The 12,151-nt window shown below is 41.8% G+C and overlaps 1 protein-coding gene across 1 annotated transcript; it reads left to right on the top strand.

Annotated features, from left to right (window-relative positions):
- The first annotated feature begins 494 nt into the window (after window positions 1-494).
- On the top strand, window positions 495-11,913 carry WDR5 (WD repeat domain 5). Its single transcript, XM_009877249.1, has 13 exons — window positions 495-688; window positions 1,580-1,688; window positions 2,999-3,072; window positions 3,920-4,009; window positions 4,689-4,778; window positions 5,936-6,019; window positions 6,348-6,403; window positions 6,551-6,597; window positions 7,324-7,399; window positions 8,312-8,345; window positions 9,102-9,176; window positions 9,727-9,814; window positions 10,806-11,913. Exons 1-13 carry the CDS (start codon window positions 608-610, stop codon window positions 10,904-10,906), a joined length of 1,005 nt encoding a protein of 334 aa, XP_009875551.1. The 5' UTR covers window positions 495-607; the 3' UTR covers window positions 10,907-11,913.
- Window positions 11,914-12,151: the final 238 nt, after the last annotated feature.

Below are 12,151 nucleotides of genomic sequence, written 5' to 3'. Positions count from 1 at the left end.
GCTTTGGGAGGGAAATACGAGACTTGAAATGCTTTTCTGAGACGAAAGGAATCTAGTAGGGTCTTAAGCTTTGGCAAGGCCTGTCGTTTTTTGTGTGTTCCAGGCCTTAATAAATCCGGAGAAGAGGCCTTGGGCTGTTCCTCCCACCTTTTGTACAAACCGTTGCCTTCGCTGCGTACTGAGCGCTTCTTGGAAGGCTTTTGGGGAGTGTGACGTGAAAATCTTGCCACACCTAAAAGCTGTTCTGCTTTGTTTCTGTTTGAGATGGAGCAGAGTGGAAAAAGGCTTTCCAAGAAGTGATAAAAGACAATGGCTTGCCTTCTTGGTCTTGCACATTAGTAGCTCAGAAGGCCTAAAAGTACGGCTGTGTTGCTAAACAGATACAGAATATAGGTTTTCTTACTGATTTCTGGTGACCTGCAGTTAGGCTGGTCTCATTCTTCTAGCTGCTTGAGAATCTTTTTGACAGCTGATGAGAATATTTTGTTTTTCTTCCAGGTTTTCGTTTCAGTGCGGTTCTGCTCTCTGTGGCAAGAGCTGCCTTTTGAAGCAGCGCATTCATTCTCCCCTTCAAGCGCCATAAGTCTCATTTGCCAGCTTCAGAACCATGGCAACAGAAGAAAAGAAGCCAGATGCAGAATCCACCAAAACACAATCTACTCCTTCCTCCTCAACCAATCAGAGCAAGGTGTGTGTGGGGCTCCGAACAACATCCGCGTAAATACACACGGCAACTACCTGCATATTCAACAGGCAAACCAGAATTAGAGAATTGAATTCTCACGTAGATTAATTTCTTCTCCTGATCTCTGCTTCCGCTGTTGTTGCGAGCTGAAAAATGTGCTGAGGATTTTTGGGGAAAAGAGAGGGAGTACAGCCTCTTCTGTAGTCTTAGGGGTGGTTTTTTGGTTTTGTGGCAGTCCTTGCTAACGAAAAACTTCTCATCACTATGAGCATTAAAAAGACAGGTTGGTTGTACCCTTGGAATGCCTAGAGGTGACTGGAGAATTGGCGAATGTACCGTTGTAGTTGCGAAGTGGGGAAGCAGTCGTTATTCAGATTCTGTGAAGCCTGCAGATGCTCGAAGGGGATGTTATTGTCTAACCACGAAGTCTTCATAGGTGAAAAGGGGAAAAACACAGGATTTTAGGGATGTGGAGGAGTTGGCCTGTGATGTAATTCGTAATAAGGATAGAGAGCACAAATACGTAAAAGCAGTGTATAGATCAATACCAAGAGGGTTGTTTTCATCTATCAAGTGCTTTATGGTTGTGCTGTTGGATTCTGCTCTCACCTGTTATTGGCTTGGATGAAATTCATGTCAAGGATGGATTGGTGTTGTGCATGCAGCACTAAGGCACTGCTGGCCCCAGACAGCAAGGGTGCTTGCTTTTGTTTGTTTGTTTGTTTGTTTTTCTTTAATTTGAAGGGGGAGAAAAGAGTCTAAAACTTGGAATCTCTATTACGGTGAACATTCACGCAGTCCGTTACTGTCTGCTGACCCAGTCTGATACACACCTTGTCTTTGAGATACTAAATTTGGAATTTATTCAACTCATTCATGTATGTTTTCTTACAGCCTGCACCAGTAAAACCAAACTATGCTCTAAAGTTCACGTTAGCAGGACATACAAAGGCAGTCTCATCGGTAAAGTTCAGTCCTAATGGAGAGTGGCTAGCCAGCTCCTGTAAGTATTGCTTTCTTTTAATCTCATCTAAAACATGCAAATGTGGGCCTTGGAGAACTGCCAGTCGTTAGTGTTGCCTCCATCAGATGGAGGAGGGATGTGCTATAGTAATTTTTCTTAAAAGGAGCAATACCAAAGCTGTCAAGACTTTGAGATATTCTGCTTTAAGCTTTTTAAGTTCTATTACTTTGAATGCTGGATCTTCTCTCCAGCTTGGCAATGCAAAGTCCTCACCTGTTTAGCTTTACTGAGCAAATGGGCAAAAGCAAACACAGGATTCTTTCCCTGTGCAGAGGAAACCCTTGTGCTTTTCTGTATCGCTACAGACATAGTTTAAGCTTTTAAATTGAACTTTGTGTACGGTACCTGCAGGTAAAAGCTCAACTTCGGGAAGTAAGGATGGTAGCTTTGTGCTACTAGACCTGACTCTGGAGTGTGGTGTGGAGGACTGGCTGTGTGTTTCTGTCAGCGTACCTGTGGTCTTTAATACCTCTGAGCCCCTGATTGTGCCAATGAAGTGTGCAGAAGGGTGTTATAATTAGTGGTTTGCTACTCGCTGTCTTAAGTGTTAGATCAAGTCCTCTTCCTGTCAGCTTTGGTATTTCCTAAAATTTTTTTGGTAGTCAATGTTGCTTGACAGCTTTTCATTGAAAATGTATTTACATGACCCTCAGTGATCTGGAGAGGACCTATATTGTAAGGAAAGGGCGATTATATGTGTATTATGAGGAAAGAACAATCTTGAATATCAGAGTGAGGACCACTCAGACATCTTACAGATACAGGAATGACTTAGGTTTTTGGCTTAACTGCCAAAAACCTTACTAAGACCAGTGCAGTGTACTGTATATAAATAGTTGTTACGTTAAAATATCCTTGTGAAAGTCCCCCCTTCTCCCCTTCCCAGGTTTTCCAACCTCTACCTCTGGCAAATATCAACCTTCTTTTCTGGCATGTTTTGCAAGTTGACATGCGTAATACATCTGGGTTCTTGCAGGCATTAATTCAGTCTGGCTTGTGATGTAATTTTGGTTATTTTGGGGCAAAAGTGTTCTTTTTTTTCGGTATGACTTTTATCACCGGCGTTCTAAAACAAAAGTAGAAACCCAAGTTGTCATCAGAGAAACTAAAGCAGCTGGAGGCTCTGTGCATTCCAGGCAGTTTATGTAATCTCAGCTGCTGCAGTTACGTATTGCCTTCTACACTTCGGGCTGCTTGGGGAGGGAGAACTCCCCAGTGTTTGCAGCGATGTGGTTAACATTTCTTTCCGTTAGTGCTGTTAATCTCTGAACTGGCACATTTTTTTCCAGCTGCTGACAAACTCATTAAAATTTGGGGAGCATATGATGGCAAGTTTGAAAAAACAGTATCTGGCCATAAATTGGTAAGTATGAGAAGATTACTGTGCACTTGAATATGAATTTGCTTGTAAAGAATTTTGCTTTCTTCTGGTCATCCAGAAATTTCCATTCTCGATCAATTTGACTCTTGCAGAAGGTTTGCTCTTCAGTCTCCTTTTGTACCTTGTTTATACAGTCCTGCACAACGGCGTGGAACTGGAATTGCTGAACTTATACTAGGCCAGGCTGGAAATATGGGTGAAGCCAACCTCAGACATGGGACAGTGCCTTTCTTGAAAATCCCTGTAAATTCCAGCACTGAGTCCTGTTCCATCTTTCCTTTGTATATGGAGCAGAATGGCTTTCCTTTTAAGGAGATTGATATTTTTTTTTTTTTGTGGGTTTGCCTACGTAAACACAACACTTACTCATTCTGTGAAGTTTTAAAGAAAACACAAACTCCAAAAGCCCTTGGTTTTGTTTTCTAAAGTTTCTTACTTGCTTAAGCTTCACCAGAAGAAAAAACAGTGGTATCTTGTTGTTCTCCAGCCTGTGGGGACTCAGACCGTAAGGGCAAGCCATTTGTCATGAAGAGAAGCCGCTTACTCAGTTTATATAGCTTACTGTTTATGAATTCCAAAAAGGGGTGTTGGTGGCCACAGTGAGAGCTGTGTGAACAAGACAGTGATGATTTTGGATTATATGGCTCAGCTTAAGGTGAACAAAAGTCAAAGGAACTCTTAACCCAGACAAATCAGTGAATTCCCAACTCTCAATGCTGGATCTTTTTTCAGGCTTCAACTATGAATATAATATGCAGCCTGTGTTTTCCGTTTTCCTTTGTCAGTGAACAAACAGAGCTGAGAAGAGAATTGTTTTCCTTTGTTTTAGGGTATCTCTGATGTTGCTTGGTCATCAGATTCCAACCTTCTTGTCTCTGCCTCCGATGATAAAACTCTCAAAATATGGGATGTAAGCTCGGTAAGGGCAGAAACTGTTATTTACCTTCCTTCTTCTCTGCACTGTATCTTGACGTGTTTCTTTGAGAGACAGCCTTGATGTGCTGTGGTGAGAGAAGACAGAGTTTTCAGTGCTGTCTCCTCTTTGGGTACTGCTCACTCTTGCCTGCTTATAACGAGCTGCTGGTTGAACGGGCTGTGAGGCTGCGTGAGTTATGGTGTCTGCTTTTGCAAAGAGGGGGATCTTTTTGGGTTCAATGAGGAGTCTCGTTATCTTTTGAGTGTGCTTAAGCCTTTGTAGTGGCGATGCAACCTCGGGCTTAATTTCTGAACACGGTCTCCCAGATGAAACCTTTTTGTGACTTCTTACCGGAGCTTCACTTGGTTCTGTATCTCTCGCCCTTCCTTTTCTGTGATTACCATGAGAACTGGATAGTTCAGCTGAATTTTCATTCGGGATGTTAAACTGCTTGGTTTCTCCTGAGTTGCCCGAAGGATTTGCAGCTTGGCTGCAGTCATTAAAAGTGTGGTTTTTTTCTTTCCTGTTACTTTGCTGTAGCTGATCTTCTGCCCATCTAAATGTGGGATTAGAGGTGGTTTCTTTGTGTGCTGCCCGGTGATTAACCTTAATGTAGCTTATCTGAATGCATTTGTTGTGCTGAAGGATGGTATATATTTAACTCTGCTAAATCTTATTTCAGGGTAAGTGCTTAAAGACATTGAAAGGGCACAGTAACTACGTTTTCTGCTGCAACTTCAACCCTCAGTCAAACCTCATCGTTTCTGGATCAGTAAGTGATCTTTTTTTAATTTTTTTTTCCTTTGTGCAAAGCAAATAGTACCCACCCCTGTCACCCAACACTAAGGGGACAGGCACGTATTTTCTGGGATCCTTGGCAGAATGGTAGAGATGCTAAACTGTAGTTACAATTAAAACTTTATTTTCTTAACAGGATATTATGATTAATATAGCCCAGAATTTATGATTAGAATGCACAGGATTTCTACAGACAGAATCAATGTAGTACAATTTACAGATAGCGTAATACAGAATATATAAAACAGGTTAAAATTTGTAGTCACCTAAATTATAGCTTAGCTCAAAGTATGGCTTCTAATCACCTGGACCCTCTGCAGGTTGGGTGAGATCTTAATACGTGGTTTGCTGTATCAATATAGCAATAATTATATAGACTCGAAAGTCATATATAAATAAAAGAATACAAGTCACTCAGTCCTTAGAGGAAGCAGATGGTGGGGGTGTCCCTGGCTACCAGAGGCCACAATCTCACTGTCAAGCAGAGTTCTAGTCCAGATTTTTCCCCCTTAGGACTTGTATAACTGCTCGATTTGTGTAGACGATGCTCTGTGTGCTGTTCTAGGTCAGGGTGATCACCACCACCGAGTTGGCTCCGTGCCTGGGACCTTCAAGGCCAGTGAGCGAGGGAGTGGTTTGTCTGGTGCTCAGGCCAGTAGAAAGGGGAAGGAGAAATCTGTTTGGTTTTATCTGCTTGGTTCCCAGGACCTTCTGGCCTGCCCGCTCACGGAGAATGGCTGCTTGCCTCGTGAAATGTTGTCGTGCTGGCCCCGGTACATAGGGTCCGGAGCAGAGGCTACCAGTCACAGTCCCTTATTTCAGTTCCCTGTCTTCTTCTACAAACACAGCGTGTGGTCAGATGAACTGTGCAGTGCCATTGCTGCCTTTGCTTGGGGACATGGTCGAGCCCTTAACTCATGCTCACCGTGCAGGTTTTCCTGCAGGGAGAGGAATCGTTCGGGGAGCTGTGTCCTCAGCCTTTCAGCCCAGTGTGGTGCTTGTGCCCTAGGCTTTGTGACGCAGCTGCAGTGCAGCTGGAGGCAGGCACGTGCATCTAGCCAAGCTGTAACACCTTGCAAGCCTTGAATAGGTGCATCATTAAACCGCCTTGTGCATTTCTTCAATCTTCAGTTTGACGAAAGCGTGAGGATATGGGATGTGAAAACAGGGAAGTGCCTCAAGACGTTGCCTGCTCATTCTGACCCAGTTTCGGCTGTAAGTCCCTTCTGATAAATACACCTACTAATGTGCTTATTTGGTTTAACAGAGCTCCTCTCGTACTTCTCGTTGTAGAGAAGTGGGGTTGTGCTCTAAGTTTTTATTATTGGGCCCTTATACAGGTTAGTGGATGCGCTGCACTAGGTTTGCTTTCATGTTACCCACCTAAACTCATGCCTATTGCTTGTATGTCATGTTGACTTTCTGCTTCCATCCACATGAATTGCAGTGACAGTAATGGAAAATAAATGCTTTCAGGAGAGCTTAAAATTTTCATCCTTGTGAACATCAGTAAAGTTATGTTTCTCCCTCTATGTTATTACAGGTGCATTTTAATCGTGATGGATCTCTGATAGTGTCAAGTAGCTATGATGGACTCTGGTGAGTGGTTATTTCTTGTCTGTAGCACGTTCAGATCTTCTGCACTTTAAAGAACGGACTTTTTTAAAAAAAGCTTATATTTGTAATGTTAAAAGCAAAACAGAGACTTCGAAACCAATATTAATGACTCTCATGTGTTTTTAATAGTCGAATCTGGGATACAGCATCAGGCCAGTGCTTGAAAACACTGATTGGTAAGTAGGAATATTTTTTGTTCCTGCTCTATTTTTCACTGTTGTGGTACAGATATTCGGCTGTGCACAGTGGCTTAAGCTCTATTTTACCATCTTCCCACCGTTCTGTTGATACACTATTTTCCCGCTGTGTATACACAGTTAGAGGAACTATCCTCTCCCATGAATGGAAATTTGCTTAGAGTTTGAGTGTTTTATAGGATGAATGGACAGATGAGAGTTCTCCAAAGTTTTCTCCCATTGGGCTGTGTAGTGCTTTCTGTGCAGCTATTAAAAACTGCAACGACAAAGTTGTTCGTGCTGTCAGATCTGATAGAAACAAGTAGTCTGTGACTACACAAGTTGTCTTTTTATTGCAAGGTGCGTGAAGACATCCTCTGAACATAGCTATAAAAGGAAACCAGCTGTTGGGTGTATGTTCCCTACTGCTTCATATTCTTATGAAGTGTTATATAGACAAGTTATATGGTGCTGCACATCAGTGACGTGTATTCTAATAGATTCATGGAAGTTGGGAAAGACCTTTTAAGATCAACAGTCCAACTGATGAATTAATGAAAACAATTGCCTTTCCTACACCTCTTTTTCTTGAAGTACCGAGGGACAGCAAAACTGAAAGCTTGTTTCAGTGAAACAGTTAACAACAAATTATTGTTTACAGAAATTATCTGCCAATGAGACAATATGACTGTGAACCGTTTGATACTGTTTTTATTTTCGCTGTAGATGATGATAACCCTCCTGTGTCTTTTGTGAAGTTCTCACCAAATGGCAAATACATACTAGCTGCAACTTTGGACAAGTAAGTTTTTAAAAAGAAAAAAGAAAAACCCACAGTCGATGAAGTGTTTGAGGATGAGATAGCTGTTGTTTTGCAGCTCATTAGCTATCATAGTGATGATACTACAAAAGTACACATATACCATCAAACTTGAAAAGCCTGCAAGGTGTTGTGCTTTGCTAATGGCACAGGCAGAACTTGTGTGGTCTTGAAGTCTTGCCGCTGCGTAGCGACTGCAACACCTCTTCATTCCTCCTTGTACCTTTCAGAACCTCAGCACTTCCTTGCATTAATCATATGATTCTTTTGTAATATCGAGAGACACAAAATCTATCCTGTAAAAGACTGCAATATATAAGTAACTTTGCGTGAAAGGCATAAAAGCGGTGGAAGTGGGCTGGTTGTGTTGCGAGTGATTCACCTGAGGAATTTCCGTGCAGCTACTAAGAAGGGATTAGCTGGTCTGTCATCTCCCTTCACAGACAGTAATGATGCTGTTGCTTTCAGGAGACCTTCCTTTTGTAGGGAGTGAGGTTGGTGCCCTCCCTGTCTGAGTGTTTTTGCACAAAACATACCACAAACTGTTCCCTGCCTTTTTCAACTAGTCAATGAAAAGAAAAAAAAAAAAACAGACTAAGTTTCTTGAGGAGGAGAATGGGGACGATCTTGTAAGCTCCTGTCCACTGTTTCTCTAGTTTTCTGGTCATTATTTATAAAGAATCCTGCAGTTATGGGGAAATACTTAAGTACACCCTTTTTGTGGAAGAGAATAAGAATGGCATGGCGGTAAAGTTGATGCTTGGGGGTTAACTAATGCTGTGTTCTGAAGCCAGGCTAAAGCTGACTCATGTAGTCTTCAAGAACTCTGGCACAAAGAAACTTGTCAGATGAAAAAAAAGGAACTAAAATCTTTGTTTTTCTGTTATTTTCTAGCACTCTTAAACTTTGGGACTACAGCAAAGGAAAGGTAAAACCAACCCTGTCTGACTCTGTACACTTCACTAAGGTTATAGAAAAATCTGGATTTCTTATGTAGAGTTTAAACTTACTTAAGATTTTATGAATGTTATAGAAGAGAGTGTTAGCACCCCTTTATTGGCGAGGACAAAGTTTTAGCAGGGCTTGTGGTGATAGGACAAGTTTTAAACTAAAAGAGGGTAGATTAGATACAAGGAAGAAATTTTTTACAGTGAGGGTGGTGAGACCTTGGAACAGATTTCCCAGGGGAGAGGGTAGATGCTCCATCCCTGGAAACATTCCAGGTCAAGTTGGATGGGGCTCTCAGCACCCTGATCTCGTTAAAAATGTCCCTGCTCACTGTGGGGGGGTTGAGCTTAGATGAACTTAAAGTTCCTTTCCATCCCAAACCGTTCTATAGCTCTATGATAAAAGATGCCTTTGGAAAAAAAATAATGAAAGTGTTCTGGCTCCTGCGTAGCCCCAAGACACTAAGTAAAGCTATATTTATGCATTTTTCTCTTTATGAACAATAAATTGCTGTTCTGTTCTTTCTCTGTGGGAATATGACAAATTTAGGGCTTTTTTTTTTCCCCTCTTCCAAACTGTTTAGTGTTCTAGGGCAGATAAGCTCTGCATCCTCTAGATAAGCTGGCAGGGTGGGAAACACAGGCAGATGTGTTTTGTCTTTTCTGCTGGGAGCTTGTCCTTGACTGAGAAAACAACCTCCCAACTGCAGTAATGTCTTGTGGCTCTTCACTTTCAGTGCCTGAAGACCTACACAGGACACAAAAATGAGAAGTACTGCATATTTGCAAATTTCTCCGTTACTGGTGGAAAGGTTAGTGTTTATTTGAGATGCTTTTTACCGACGTGCAGTTTTTACTCCTTTTTCTCTGTAGAAGAAACAGCAGTTTGGGGGTGGAAACCTCCTTTAGGGAGTGCTGGTTCACACGTGCCATAGCGCAGCGAGAGAAGAGGGTGTCTTAGGAGAGTCCTTTTGAGTGCTTTGGGTGTCCGTGTCTCTAGGAGAGTCTTTGTCCCATGGCAGCCTCCTGCCTCTGCAGTAGCAGAAAAGGACTTTCCTGCAGTGGGAGAGTGGCTGCTTTTGTACCCGTTTGCCGTAGCCACCCAGTGATCAACCATAGGTTGGTGTGTTCTGGCTGAGGCGACAAGAACAAATGAGCAGAGATTTAACCTCAGTTAGTTCTCCTCCTCTGACTTACCCAGCCTGGAGCATTGAATAGACACTGAGAGCGAATGAATCACATCAAGCAGTCGTATAGTGTTGGACGTTCGTCTGATAACTGTGTGATGTTTACTGAATAATAGCAGTTAGATACAGATGAGGAGAAAGATTAAAATAACTATCTTTTTCTCTGCCCCTCCAGTGGATTGTGTCCGGTTCAGAAGACAACCTGGTTTATATTTGGAACCTTCAGACAAAAGAGATTGTACAGAAATTACAAGGACACACAGGTGTGGAAGAGGATTTTGTTTTTATTGATAGAATATCCCTCACGTCAGCTTGTAATGAGGGCTTAGCTTGGGCATTTTCTCTCTGAAATTTTGACTGTCAGACCCATAATTTCTCAGCTGGCTGAAGCTTGATTGAACCCTAGGAGTTTATTCCTTTTTATGGGCATTACAAGTGTTTATTCTTTAACTGTGAGGACTTTGACATGAGCCGACAAAAGAGTTTTCCGTGAGTTCTGAATTGGTCGAGATATTTAAGCGACTCATTAGTGCCTTTGAATTGCCTGTTAACACCTTCCAGGTGCAGGTGCAGCTCTTGACAGGATGAGGACTGACGTGGTCCTACCGTTCGTAAGTGTCGATACACGTGTCTGGCTTTGAAGGCAGAGCTGAGCGTGTGTTGAGACATCACCTGGTGGATACTCCAGCCTGAATCCCGTAAGAGAGCAGCCCTTGCACTGTACTGGGTAGAAGGAGCTGTGCTGTGAAATCTAAGCACGTGTAGTCCTTCGGGGCATCGTTGGCTTGGACTGTAGGTCGGGATAGTAGCAGCAGGTTTTTGTTTTCAGACTAGGGCACAGCCCTGAGGATAAAATGCCATCTAAGCATTGAATGGGATGTTGGAAATAGCCTTGCAGGAAAAGAAAAAAATGACCTAGGTTTTTGTTATCTCTCTCTGACATAATATGCCAAAAGTTTTGCCTGTGAAATGAGGAAGAATTAGACGTGGAGAGCTCTCACATTTCTGAAATTCATCAAGCACTTTCCATCTAGTTTTACTCTCAATTCTTCTTTTGCTACTACTTGCCCACACAGAGCAGCCATAGTTGGAAAATATTTATGAATAATACTTTTGTAATTCTACAAGGAAATAGTAACTTGACTATGCTGTTGTAAAATGTGGTAGCGATACATATTCCTTTTCAGGAGTGCCTGCTATGAACCAATTTTCATTTCTGTAAATAATGATATTTGTATGTCTCTTTTTGCTTAGATGTTGTAATCTCAACAGCTTGTCACCCAACAGAAAACATCATCGCGTCAGCGGCACTAGAAAACGACAAAACAATTAAACTGTGGAAGAGTGACTGTTAAACGTTCCAATATCACTTTAGAGACTGTCAGGAAAAAATGTTTTTAAAAAAAATATTGAAAAACCACATGAGAATAATAAATCCCGTTTGGCAGGAAACCTGAAGAATATTTGATAAAGTGGTTTCTGTTAGTCTTGGCCCAAAGAAAACGTCTTAGCTCTTTGCTAGAACTGGGCAACGTGGTGGAAAAAAAAAAGAAAAGATGCAGTGTCTCCTTTTCTTGCCTAATCTGTTGGCAGACAAATGGATCATTCTGACATCGCGTTAGAAGTGTCAGCCTTGTATCGGACACCCCAAAGATACTGTACTTTGTGGCGGCATTACTTCTGGGCACCGTTGCTGCTTACGGAAGAGCTGCCAGTCTACTTTGTAACAGTAAGTTAAGTCACGAGCCTAGAGATGTGTGGTTTATTTTTTTTTTTTAAACGTCTAATTTTTTAATTTTTTATTTTCCAGAATGTAGGTTCTAGTCTCTTGGGAAGTTTCTGTATTGTTTTAAATAGGAGTACTGCATCTTTAAGGGTGCTTCATTTTAAACACTCAGATCAAACTTTGTGACCAAATAAAACCGTGCAGTTCCGGATTCCCCTCTTCCTCCCCCTGACTTGACTCCTGTGGTGAAATCTCCTCTTACCTTCTGTATAGTTGCTTACCTCTTGTTACGTGTGTTTAATAGATGCTGCTCTAGAGCAAAGTTACAGTTCTTCTGTTAACCATTAAAATGAATCCTGCTTGTAGTTGTTCTCAGCATATTTTAATTTTTTTTTTCTCTTCTGGTTATAAAGCAAGCTCACAGAACACTGTAAAGTTATTTCAATGTAAAGAGGAAAAAAAGAACACACCCCCAGACTTTTGTATCTTGAAAATCCATCGTATGAAACTGTATTGATAATGGCATGGCTCTGTATCTATTTCAGCATTGGTATTTCTTTCCCTTTTTGTCATACCCATGTGGTATTTACACATCCAAAAAAATACCATATGCCATAATAAAAAGGTGGGATTTTATGTGTATGCTTGTGGTAAGAGTGTACTGATGTGAAGTGTCTGTGTCCAAATAAGCCTCCCTTAAGAACACCCCTAGGAAAAAAAAAAAAGTATTTCTGTAGCAGCTCCATTGAGTGAGAAGGGGAGGAGGAAGGAAGGAGGAGCAGCGTGGTGCTTTACGTGTAACTTAAGTCCACCTCACGTGCTTGATAATAATTGAAAATCGATTGCAGTGAAACCTCCCCTGCAGTGGCTGCTC

Source organism: Apaloderma vittatum, unplaced genomic scaffold, assembly GCF_000703405.1.
Source record: "Apaloderma vittatum isolate BGI_N311 unplaced genomic scaffold, ASM70340v1 scaffold16919, whole genome shotgun sequence".
In the NCBI taxonomy this organism is placed as follows: domain Eukaryota; kingdom Metazoa; phylum Chordata; class Aves; order Trogoniformes; family Trogonidae; genus Apaloderma; species Apaloderma vittatum.
This window is presented reverse-complemented; position numbering and strand designations above follow the sequence as displayed.

Excerpts from the sequence above, each read along its gene's own strand:
- WDR5 (XM_009877249.1), top strand. The coding sequence starts at position 608 with ATGGCAACAGAAGAAAAGAAGCCAGATGCAGAATCCACCAAAACACAA. Across the intron at positions 689-1,579 it reads CCTCAACCAATCAGAGCAAG|CCTGCACCAGTAAAACCAAA; the intron begins GTGTGTGTGGGG and ends GTTTTCTTACAG. Across the intron at positions 6,598-7,323 it reads GTGCTTGAAAACACTGATTG|ATGATGATAACCCTCCTGTG; the intron begins GTAAGTAGGAAT and ends TTTTCGCTGTAG.